We start from the raw sequence: 12,617 nt of genomic DNA, 5'->3' as shown, positions 1-12,617 counted from the left end.
CGGGAGATGGGGGCGAAGTCCTGCCTGCGGTTCCCAGCCGGCCTCTGCTCCGTCCCGCAGGTGTCTCCGGAGCAGGTGATCCTGTCCCACAGCCCGCTGCAGCTCTTCAGCCGGTTCCACCAGAGGTGCATGCTGGTGGCCGGGCAGGGGCCCGTGGAGGAGAACGCCCACACGTATCCTTTGCTCCGTGTGCCTCATGGTGCTCTGTACATCCTGCTGCGGCATCCCAGCTAAAGCCTGCTGCTCCTGCCCTGCCCCTACCGCTCGCTCCCGCTCGCTCAGCTTCTAGAAGCACAAGGAGACACAAAGGTCACTGGGCTTACCTTATGGGGCAGAGTCCTCATGGTCAGGTGCAGACGCTGTTGATCTCCATTTTGGTCACCTCCTGGCTCCCCTATTCAGCGTTGGCTTCTCATGCTCATTACCTCTCCTGTGGTTGCTGTTCTGTTGGTGGGATGTGACCATGAGGACTCCATCAGCTTTAGGTGTCTCTCACTTTTGAGTTAAAGTTGTGGTCCTCCCATTCTTTCATGGCAAAGCCCATTAGAGATCACTTCCAACTGTCCCATGGATAAAGTTTTCCCCAGAATCTGACAGCACTTGAAGGAACTCAAATACAGTGGGGCTTTGAGCAATCTGGTCCAGTGGAAGGTGTCCCTGTCTGTGGCAGGGGTTTGAGAACTAGATGATCTTTAAGGTCCCTTCCAACTTAAACTGTTTTATGAAATGTCATTAGAGTCAGAGCATCCCAGCACAGGGAAGTGGTCAAGTGGCAATCCCATGTGCATAAGTGCCTGGCTGAGGCGAAGGACCAGCAGGTCAGACGTGTCTGCAGGGAGGTAAGAACTGCCTTCAGTGCTTGCACCATCTCAGCCTCTGCACGCAGGGTCACACCCCGGACTCAACGTTTAACTTCATTTGTTCCAAAAACATGGCCCTTCTCTGTGTTTCCCCAAGGCACATAGGGTGAGCTAAGGACAAGGTGTTCTGCAAGCAAACGCAGCTCATCCTTCACCTGTATGTTTTTATCAGCACAGACCATTTTCCTTGCACTAACTGAGCTGACCAAGGCTTCACTGATTCTGTTTCAGCCTCCCCAGCCCCCTGTGCTGCACCAATATCAGCACCCTGGCATAAAGGTCTCCCAAAGCACATCTATTCTGTCTTGAAGTGGCAGCCTCTGCTCTTTGCCCAGTTCCAGGGATTGCTGTTGAGTCACCTCAGCCAGGTTTTGGGGGTTTTTTGGTAACCTTTAGGGCCATCCATAGGTTGGAACACAGTCTGGCTGAAGGCCATGAGGTTTTGCATTACCACACTGCTCTGTTACTAGGACTCGTATTCTTTAGTCCTACAGATGCTTTTGCAAGTAACTTAAAAAAAACCAGTCACTTAGAAAAACCCCCAAACAAACCAGTCTCCACAACATTCCTTGATGGTCTGAACTAGCCTGGGCTTCAAGCACGTGGTCACCATAGAGGCACTGAGGAAGGCATATCCCCTTTTAGACATGGTGGACCTGAGCCGGAGGCCAAAAGAACTGGTAATTCCCTGAAGCAGCAGCAGCAGAAGGGCTGTTCTGCTGCAGAGGGGGTCACAGCACACAGCTCAGGGCAGGGAAGCTGCAAAGGGACAGGGCAGCTGGCTGCTGGTGACGTCCCTTAGCAAGAGCCTGGCACTGACACTGAGCAAGCAGCACCTCTGCTCTTCCCAGTGTTGGCTCCTGCAGGAAGGGCAGCGACTCTCCCCTCGCCTTTCTCATGCCACACCTGTCTTCCATTGCTGTTCCTTGCAGTGAGGGGTAAGATGGCTTGGTTGACATCTGCAGCTCTGAGAGAGGAGTACAAGATGTGTGAAATCCCATCTGGGATGGCGGGAGGGGGAAAAAAATTTTCTTTCGGGATTCCAGGTGGCTTTGTCCTGCCTTTTTATGGAATTGCATTGGCAGGTTCAAAGGAGGCATTTTTAGTTTTGTTTTGGAGATGGCATTAGGTTTTGCGTTTCTAACCCAGCCTTCTTTTTCTTCTGGCAGCCTCCTCCAACCACTGGCTTCCCCACTATAGAAGGTAAGCAGTGGCCTGTGTTTACATATGAGCAGCAAGCAGAACTAACAGCAAGGCAGGCCAGCTGGGATGGGAGCTAATGACATGCTGTCAGCTCGCTGGTATCCACGGGCAGCATATTCAGAGGGCACAGCCAGGAGGCAGCCTCACTGCTGGAAAGAGCTGGATGAAAGCAAAGCCGACTTTCCTCTGTGCCATGCTCCAGTATCTGGGACCAGTGGTGCACACGGTGTGATGCTGTGCAGACTGGAGCCCTGGCACCAGCCGTGTTCCAGTGGTAGCTGTATGTTCCAGGGCATCCCAGCAGAGGAGGGGTTTTGTTAGCAGGTGGCTTTTGGATGCTGTGAGTTTCCAAAGAGCTCTCAAAATCGTGCAGGGGTGATTCTGTTTGGCGAGCCGGTGAGGTGGGAGACAAGCCTGCAGCTCATCACTGATGTACTGCTGAGCAATGGGAACCCTGGGGCAGAGCTGCAAGATGTACCATACCCTCATCTGCCTATCCTTGCCTGCAACATGGACCTCCTGTGGATGGCTGAAGCCAAGATGCCCAGGTGAAAAGCACGTGTGGTGTTTGATTTAGCCTATTTCATACTTCTCTCATGCAGATGATCTTTTCCTACTGCATTTTTTTCAGCATTTGAATGTTTTAAGAGTTTGACTTTACGATGTAATTAGCATCAGACACATGAAAGCTGCATGAGAAACAAAGATTGAAACCTGGGACAAGCAAAAGCCAGACCACTGCCTGTGGATGGTGTGTGTGGGTGGACACCATACCCAAAACAGGCAGTAACTAAGGAGTGCTTGCTGCTTCAGTGGTGTTACTGGGGTACTCATGACCTCCTTTCTGGGGCAGGTTTGGCCATGGCACTTTCCTTCTGTGCTTGGAGAACATCTACAAGAAGGTGACGGGCAGGGAACTGAAGTACGAGGCCCTGATTGGCAAACCCAGCCCGGTCACTTACCGCTATGCCCAGTTCTTGATCCAACAGCAGGCAGAGAAGCAGGGCTGGAAGGCTCCCATCCGCCGCCTCTATGCAGTTGGGTAAGAGGCTTTTTCCTGCTGGTTTCCCTTAGGGAGTTGTATACTAACTGCTCTTTAGTGGGTTGGTTTGTTTTGGGGTTTTTTTGGTTTAATTTGGTGGGTTTAATACCAAAATCCCAGTGGTGTCTCTGGAGCCTCGCATCCTGGAACAGAGCCTTGCTAGCCTTTTGTGCCCTACACAGCAGAGCTGTGGACTGTAGGATGCAGAGTGCACATAAAGTGACTGGATTAAAGACAAAATTAAGAGACCCAGATGTAGTACTGTAGGCCTGAGCACGACACACTGCTGGGTAGACTCAGTGGCCCACTCTGGGTGCTCCTCTTGATGTTAGCAAATATCTCACACCCCTTCCTCCTTCAGTGCTGTCTTAATCCCAATCCCCCAGAGCCAGAGGGAGATGCTTGGGCTTGTTTCTCATTTCTGTTTCACACTGTGACCTTATCCAGGGACAACCCTATGTCTGATGTCTATGGGGCAAACCTCTACAACAGCTACCTCAAGTCAGCTCAGCAGAACCAGGTCCAGGCTGGGGTGAAGAGGAGCCCACAGGCAGCCAGTCCCCAGACTGAGGTTTACCTGGAGCTGAGGAATGACTGCAACAACTCAGTGGAGAGCTGCGAGTCGATTCTGGTCTGCACTGGGGTCTACCGCCACAGTGGTGATGTTCCCAAGAAAACAGAGCCACACACAGTGGAGGCAGTGTTCCATGGACATCGGGACTTCTGCTTTGACCCCAGCCTGGTGGAGGCATCGTACATAGTGCAGGATGTGGATGATGCTGTGCAACTTGCCTTTAAAAAAGAAAACTGGAGCTAGGGGTTAAGACAGGTGTGCCTAAAGATCTACTGTAAGGGATTTTATGTACTGGAAAGGGAAGATGGGGAGAATGGGCAGGGACCTGGGATGATCTTCTAATCTAGGTAACGTGAAAGAAAACTCCCTGTTGCAGCACTAAAAGCCCCTTAATTTTTTTGGTACTCATCTGCCATCCTGACAGCCACCCACAGACTTTCAGCTGTGACCATACATTGCTGCCAGCCATAATTGAGCCATAATGGAAACAGGGTATAAGGAGCAGGCTTGTCCCAGCAATCCCAGTTTTGTTCAGCTCTCACAGCTCATTCTTTTCCACACTTTGTGTGCAAAGATCAGGGGAGCCCACCCTCCTCCTTGGGAGGTGTTTGAGGGCGAAACTCTTCCCCACACAAGGAGCCGCCATCAGCCAGCGCACCATTTTACAATGTGCTGTTTGTCCAGTCCGTGACTCCAGCACACCAGAAACTGGGCTGTGGTGGCACTGTGCCAAGAGAAGGCTTTAAGTCTTAACATTCTCCTTGTGAAGAAGAAGTGCCTACGGACTTTAACAAATTCTCTTTGCCTGGGGATTTGCCACTGTATCACTGTCAGTCTGAAACAAAGTTCTGTTTTGCAGTCATCCGGCAGCTCTGGAGAGGCAGGGCCCCTCAAAGGAAGCTGCTGTAGCCAGAGCAACTTGCTGCAGGGCTGAGGTGAAAGTTATATTGTTCCCTCCCCCCTGTTTAGCATTCTGTGAACAGTCCTGCCTTTTCACATCCCGCTAGGGAGCCAGCAGCCTGCTCTCAGTAGCAGAGGAAACCACCAGAGTTTGAATTGGCAGAGTTGTCTTTGCCCAGAACTCAGTGCTGCAGCAAGAGGCTGTTTTGGCACCCACTCTGATCCCAACTGTTGCAAGGAACATCCACCTGCTCCAGCTGGCACAGCTTCCAAGAGGGGCCCTTCTTTTGCCAGACAAAAAGAGTCACAGTCCACCTTTGCTCCTTCCTTGCATGCAAGGATTCAAAGAGAAGATCATCAAGCCAGGGTGGTACCAGAGCCCCAGATCCCCAGGCCTGATCTTTTAGAATACAAATGTCAGTGTCTTTCAGTTCCTTTGTTCCTCTCATCCCTCATGTGGTTTGCAGCTCAGGGATACCCCATGCAGTCTGACCTCTGGTCCCTCCTCTTCCTTTAATGTGCAGGTAGAATCCCCCTAACATGAATCAGCAGCTGGGGCTTGCCTGCCCAGGAACATTTCCCTAAAAACATTCACCTTCTATTGCCTCTGTTCTCCCAGCTCAGGCTATCCAGAGAAAGATAAGACTTGTGCCTCCATAGACATTCCAAAGATAAGCAAGGTTTGCATGAGAAACTCCTGTGAAAGATCGGGCTTAGTGAGGAGTGTCAGAGGAGCATTGTGATTTTAGAAGCACAAATCAGTCTGTGTATATGATGCAAAGCCTTGGAGCCAACACAGCTGAGTTGGTTTTCCTAATTGCAGTCAGCTCACACCACTTCTGAAGTATCAGAAGTAGGTCTGCTCTGCCTCTTCTTTCCTCCTTCCTGCTTTACCAGGCAGCTCCACACACAGGGTACAAACAAGATGTTCTGCACAGAAGTTTGAGTTCTTAATTCAAATCTCAGCATCCATGTGCACTGCAATTCTGCTCCAGCAGCTCTCCATCCTCTCAATACTGATGTATCTTCCTAGGAAGGTCACTGCTCTAGTCTTATGTTGTGCCAGGCTCTGTGTATGAAGCAGACCAGGTGCTCTTTCAGTTAGCCAGGCAAAAGAGGTCCGTCTCTGTTTCTCTATTCTTTACTTTATGAATAGGAGCAGAAAAATACCTCTTTGTATGTGAAATCCACAGTGGGAAGCAGTTTCTTCCTCTCAGCACTACTTGGGGCTCTTCTCCTTTGTCTCACCAGGACAAGAATTGCGTGGCTGCTTCTAAAAGCAGCTGTAATGAGAGGGACACAGATTTGAATCGTTTTCCTTTCACTGGAGAGAAAAAGAAATTACCATTTCATCTAGTTGCACAAGACATGGGCCTGTCTCCACTTGCCAGAAGAGGAGGCACAGGGAAGGACTTGGTGTATGCCATAGGGAAGGTCCTTTAGCTGCAGCACCTCTCACAGCCACAGCTGTGCTGTGCGAGGCCTGAAACTGGAGCCCAAGCCCCATTTATTCATGGGGTAGCTCCAGTGTCCCTCAGTCTCACTTTCCATCCACTGCAGGAAGAGGAGCACTCCCTTTGCTTGCAGCATTTGCTGACTTGGGTGGTAACTTCCACGGGCTTCCTTGGAATGGTCCTCTAGGCCATGATTACCCAGACCTCAGGGAGCTGGCTGCTGGCAGGAAAAACGAGCCATGCCTTCAGTGTGGTGGGTGCTGCTTGCAGAAATGCTGTGGTCTGTCCACCTGCAGCAAGCCTTCAGCAGAGCTCTGCCTTGTTAAAAGTGTGGTGCCAGCTACTCAGAGAAAAGGTGCTGCTGACCCACTGTGCCCTGGGGGCTGCAGCATCTCTTCCAAGGAAGGAAGAGGTTTGCATTTGCAGCGAGAGGGAGCCAGGCATCTCCATCTTTGGAGCAGCAGTGGAGGTGAGCTGACTGATGTGAATCTGCTTCAGATGCCAAATCTGCTTTTAGCTCTGGATTTGGGGGGTTTTTCCACCAGTGTTCTGGGAGTCTTAAAAATGCGTAGGAGGAACTTCAGTGATAAAGAACTGAAGAAAGTGCTTTGCTTGTGAGTTGAAATTGAACAGAAGGGAGGAGAAGGAATCTAGAAATATCTTGTACCCTTTCCCTAGTTCATGCCAAGTAAGGCTGCATAAAAACCCTGCTTGTTGCTCTCTGCACTAATTAGCCAGATGGGCTGCCCTTGATCTGAGCAATGCCAAGACCTTTCCCCTCTTCCCCTTCTCAGCTCCTTGAAACAGTGCACTTTGTCCAAGTCCCTGCCTGGGAATTGCGTGGACCCAGTGGATGGAGTAGGAAATCTGGCTTCTCCAGCTGCTGTTGGACACTGGCTTGATTCTGGAAGGTTACTATTAATGAAAGTGCTTGGCAGGTCTCCTGTGTTCATGAGTTGTGCTAGAGTGCTGTACTAGCTTCTAGCTTATCTGCAGTTCATTTATGGACATCTGTTACTGCTAGAATTCAGTCCTTTTTCCTTGGAAGTGCAGCTTCCTGGAATTAGCTTCAAGCGTGGCTGGTGTGAAACTCTTCCTTTGCCTCATATATTGCTCAGAAGTGGTGTCTCTGAAGCCATATTTCTGTCCTTCAGAGCAGGGATACTTCTGTGCAGATCATGGGGCCAAGCAGGAGAGGGGACTTCACTCCTGATCCAGCACCTTAACGTTTATAGGATGCACTGCCCTGTACAACAAACAGGGTCAAGACCTGATCCTAACAACTCCATCTTCCAAAGATGAACAGGTTTTAGTCAAGGCAGAAGGGAGCTTGCAACTGAGAACAGCAGGAAGGAATCAAGGGATAGACCTTGTTTTGGATCTGAAGCCAAGAGCTTTTGTGGCATGCAGTAACATGGTGGCCAGAGAAGTCGGTTCCTCTACTCCAGGGACACATGCAAGCACTAACCTTGCATTCAGGGAATCAGATAACACTACTGTCCCCTTCCTTCCAGTCCTAATCCTGCCACGTCTTTCTCCCTCCAATAAATGGTAATGTTTCAGATTGTGTCATGTGCACTGTAGAAGAGTGATTGTATATCATTCAGAGAAATCACAAACTGTGATTATTTTAGATTTCATATTAATTTCAGTGCAGTTACAGAGCTGCTACTTTGATCAAGCACATATGGAAAATAATAAAAGATGTTTGCTTTGAAATAAATTTTGACTTTCTGTGTGTACATTTAATGGGTATTATCCTGCTCTCTTTCACGTCTTTGCCCTAGAAGATTGTTAGGGCAACTTCTGTTCACTTTTTCGTTTTATCCCTGCTCTTCAAACTGTTACCAGATTTTCTTGAGGGAACCACCCTGGAAGATACCCCTTCAGCAATTAAGTGGCAAACTTTCAGACCAGAACCAAAAGCTTCCCCTGACTTCAATGGAAAATTAAAGATCCTGCTAGGTGAAACCATCATCTTTAATGATCTAGAAACAGCCAATTCACTTGCATAGTTCTCATGTTTCATCAGAAGGTTTCCCATCTACAAAGTTCACAGCTCACAGGGTGCACATTAGACAGCAAAACAGGTGTGATGCAGAGTCCTGAGAACTTGGTGTTGAAAGCAACAATCAGTAAAGCAGTTTTGGAGGGATGGGACAAGGATTCCCATTCTCAGCAGAGAGAGGAATTGAATTATTTTCTGCATCCTGGAGAAGCAAGCTATGGCCCTGACCTCTAATAAATAACGATAAAACGTGTTAATCAGCCTTCTCCTTTTAGCCAGTGCTCTGGTAGTTGGAGCACTCACCCAGGACGGGGCTAATCAAGGTTTAGTTAAGCAGAGAGAGATCACAAGCTGAAACTCCCAGGTGCTGCGTGTTTTAATCACTACACTTGTCAGCTTAGTGGGCTGAGGCTGTGTGAGCAGGGCAAGAGCAGGCTCGTGGAAATGGTTCTCCAGACACCACAGGATGCCTGCAGGGGCTGGGGAGGTTCCTGAATCCAAGGTAGGCAGGCGGGAACAGGGAGGATCTGTGGTTGCAGGGCAAGGGCAGCCTAGGGTTAAGGTGTCCCTTGTAGGAGAGCCTTAGCTGGGAGTTAGATTTCCAGAGAAATCCTTACCCAGCCTAAGGTGCAGACTTAAACACTGAAGAAGGACCAACCTGAACTACAGGATTGAGAGCCCTGGAGGAGTTTGCTCCCAGGGGCGTGCTGTGAGAAATGCCTGCCAGGGTAACCCCTGGGAAGTGCTTGCTCCCTGCTCACCCTGATACCTTTGGGGCCCTGCCCAAACCCTTCCATTACTGGACCTTCCTAACCCCAATTATAAAAGCACAAATCTTCTTCTTTTTTTTTTTTTTTTTTTTTTTTTACTGCCACAGTCAATTTGATGAACACTATGCACTTACAGACATTCACAGAGCCAGTCTGCAGCAGCTTAAAACCCCACACCAGCAAGGCAGCTACATGTTCTCTAGGAACCAAAACTCCATCAAGAAAACATTCATCAAGAAAACACTTCATTCACTATAATAATCCTAATTTTCCTTTTCAATCATTTCAACTATGAAGAACTTTCATTTTCTCCTCAAGGTCAGATCAATACATGCTCCATGCTAAGACTGAGCAACTACAAAATACCAAGAGCAAACCCCAGTTCCGCTCTCCAAACCCCTACCCTGCTACAAGCATGAAAAGAAACATCTTGGCATTTTCTGCCGGTGTTGAAAGCTCTTTGAACCGACATGTAATTACGAGCAATAGACTGTTACACTTGTGTATCCTTTGGAAGAGTATCTGCTTTCCCTGCCCCGTAACTCGGGATCAGCAGTTTCCTTACAAAGACTGCCTTCAGCAGCCAAGGCATCGTTGACTTTTGGTGCTGGCCAGGTGAAACATTTTTACGCTTGTCTGTAACTTCAGCCCTGACCATTCGAATGGATTAGGTAAGTGCAGTACAGAGCGTGTGTCAGAGAATCCCAGAAGCTTCCTTTCCCACACAAAAGGCATTTTAAGTATGGTTGGAGCAGATTATGCTCAAACTCACTGAGATCAGCTTTGCCTCCTTCCCTCCCACTGCTGCCAGTTTCTGACAGCTTACTGCAGGGTATAATTAGGTATCTGGTTTCTGGTCTTTCTTTCAGGCATGTATCTGCCTCTTCTTTCTTCTCCTTCCCCCAAGAAATTGAGTCATTATTTTGTTTCCTCCCAAGTTCAGCCCTCAACAAAGTTTTGCCTTCCCCCAGCAGGGGTATTTTTGAGGGCACACTACTTGTTTCCACTTGTAGTGTAAACTAAAAATGGCAGCATTTTAGATATTCAGTATGACTATTGCACAAAACTCTGTTGTCTGCTGTTTGCCTTTAAATATATGTATACACACACATCTCTGTGCATACACATCACTACATAAAAAAGCCAAAAACGTAGCCTGGGAGCTGCTGAAGAGTAGAAGCTATTTATAGTTTAGCTTTTTAATGTTTTAACAGTAATGGTTAAGCACTAACACATCCAAGGGCTGCACATTGCATTAAATAACTAGATCACATGGGAAGCATCAACTTGTCATATCTCATCCTACAGTGTGCTACAAAAAGCTCTTCAGTGCTTTCTCGAGTAGAAGGCATTTCTCCCCTCATTCCCATTTTAAGGAAGAGGCACAATTTCTGCTTCCTTTCCTACAAATAAGCTTCTTTCTTATTCTCACCTGTTTGTTTGGGTTGTGTTTGCAGTGCTGGAGCCCATGTTCAGCCCAAGGAAGCCCTTGAGCTTCCACCCTCCTTCCTGGTGCTCTCCCATCCCTGGTCATAACTCCCCTTGCCCTGCAACCACAGGTCCTCCCTGTTCCCGCCTGCCTACCTTGGATGCAGGAACCTCCCCAGCCCCTGCAGGCATCCTGTGGTGTCTGGAGAACCATTTCCACGAGCCTGCTCTTGCCCTGCTCAAGCAGCCTCAGCCCAGCAGGCCACCTGAGCACCCAGCTTCCTCCCAGCTGCCTCAATTCCCTGTGCCCAGCTCCCCACATCACCTGGGTGGCATGGTCAGAGCCCATTTCCCGGGTTTGCAGACCAGCTGCAGGCGACAGCCCACCCCTCCAAAGCTCAGGGCTCCCCACCCAGTTCCATTTACCCCAGCAGGTGGGACACCGGATGGCCACCTAAAGCTTTGGGAAATGAGGCTTCTTTGTGAAATGAGTGCCTGGATCAAAAGCATAGATGTGAGTGCCTGTGGCAGGCTGCCAGGGCAGCTAAGTGAGCATGTCCAGCCTATGGCACACAGGGAATTGCACTGCTCAGGAAATCCAGAGCATGGCAGCCAACGAGGCAAAGCTGTCACTGTCTGCTGCCCAGGCAGGGCAGGACCAGCCCTCTCTGCATGAGGGCTGTTGCCCTGAGCGGCCCAGGTGGATGCTTGGTTTTCATTCCACATCCTCTTGTAGAAGTGGAAAACTCCTCTTGCAGCAGAATGTGCAAGACCAAGACCAGTTTAGCTGTTCACGCATGGATCATGCCAGTGACACAAGTATTGGCTTACCCTGAGGACAGCCAGGTGAAGGTGCCCACCCACCTTGGATAGAAGCCAGGATCCAGAGCATAAGAATGTGGTTTTACCCTCTACCGTGGACCACACACACTTACGCTGCCATCTACCCCAGCCTTTCTGTGGAAACCAAATTAGGAGGCACAGCTGGTGTCATTCACAGCACTCTGAGCTGTCCTGAACTCCCAAGGAGGACCAGGCTCTGCTTGACCATGAAAGAGCAACATAGAGAGCAATCATCCTCCCTGGCCATGGCCTCCAGCCTCATGCTCCCTATCAAACAGAGACCGTCCACAGAAGCCTAAGTGAAGTGTTTGTGGGGTTGTACAAAAATTGTAGTCTAAGCAATTGTTTAGCCACGGATTTTTCTTTGGCAGCAAAGTCAGTCAAAGAGAGAAAGCCTTGCCAGCAAAACACACAGGGCTCAGCAGCAGAGCCCAGGCTCTCATGCCTGACAATCCACACAACCCTAGAGGCTGGAGAGCAAAGCCAACATGATGGGAGTGTATCTGGCAAGGAAGGGAGGTGGCTCACTGCTCTGTCTTCTTGCATCGTGAATGACCTTGGACCAAGCTGCTCACCTGAGATTGCTGCTGCATTGCTTCCAGCACACAAAACCTTGCCACATTCCTGTGATGGGTGGCTGTTCCCTCACAATGCAGAGGGAATAGTGTCCCCGGTGTCACTTGCAGCAACCTGGCAGCACCTTCGAGGCACTGATGTGGGATGTGGATCATGGGGAGCAGCTCCTGGGCAAGGCAGAGGGCAGAGGGGGTGCCAGAGGTGTGATGCCTGGGCCAAGCACCTTGACAGAGGCCCTCGAGCTGCCTGGGCTAAATGCAGGCAGTGCTGTACAGGGCTGCTGGGAGCCTGCTCTGAGAGGTCCTTGGCCTCAGGCTGTCATGCAGCCACCTGCTGGAGAAGAAGTGGCAACAGCCCTCTTTGGAGGGCTAAAATTGGTGACCTTCTTGAAATGAACTGGTTTTATTTGCTAATGGAAACGTGGAATTCGTGACAAAGCCCTCAGCAAGAGAGCACATGGTGTGTTCAGCCTCATCTGGTGCTGGGGACCATGACAAGGTCATGGAAGAGAGGAAGGCAGTGGCACAGGTAGCGCTGATGCGAAGTTGGATCTTGGCAAGTGTGTCCCAGAATTGCAAACATAACGTGAGTGTAGCAGAAAATAGATGTTCCCCCTCTGAGCTGCACCCCAGCCAAGCAGGATGCGGCAGCAGGGATGCAGCAGCACGGACTTGGAAGCAGGGCAGCAGCCTGTGGGGGGGACCACGGGAACTCCTGCTTGTTGCTATCCCAGTTGAGAGGTGGTACCATTTCAGCCCTGTGCTGCCCAAGTAACCGTGTTAAAGCTTGCATAGCCTCCAGTTACATTTTGTTCTCACCATGTTTTTAAAAAACTGATTTATCTGTGCCCCCTCGCTCCAGTCTCCACTGACAGCAATGCTTCTGCCGTGACCTTTCCTTCCCCTGCCTTTCCTCCTGATTATTGCCGTGTGTCCAAAGAAATCTTTGTGTCAATCCAT

The 12,617-nt window shown here is 49.7% G+C and overlaps 1 protein-coding gene across 1 annotated transcript; it reads left to right on the top strand.

The window, feature by feature from the left end:
• Positions 1 to 6: 6 nt before the first annotated feature.
• CECR5 (cat eye syndrome chromosome region, candidate 5) lies at positions 7 to 7,775 on the top strand. Its single transcript, XM_008644030.2, has 6 exons — positions 7 to 173; positions 1,447 to 1,540; positions 2,030 to 2,063; positions 2,437 to 2,611; positions 2,917 to 3,105; positions 3,553 to 7,775. The coding sequence occupies exons 1-6, from the start codon at positions 7 to 9 to the stop codon at positions 3,920 to 3,922; spliced, it is 1,029 nt and encodes a 342-aa protein (XP_008642252.1). The 3' UTR covers positions 3,923 to 7,775.
• Positions 7,776 to 12,617: the final 4,842 nt, after the last annotated feature.

This window comes from Corvus brachyrhynchos, unplaced genomic scaffold (genome assembly GCF_000691975.1).
Source record: "Corvus brachyrhynchos isolate BGI_N302 unplaced genomic scaffold, ASM69197v1 scaffold191, whole genome shotgun sequence".
NCBI classification, from domain to species: domain Eukaryota; kingdom Metazoa; phylum Chordata; class Aves; order Passeriformes; family Corvidae; genus Corvus; species Corvus brachyrhynchos.
The sequence above is the reverse complement of the archived record's forward strand: the minus strand, read 5'-3'. Positions and strand labels throughout refer to the sequence as shown.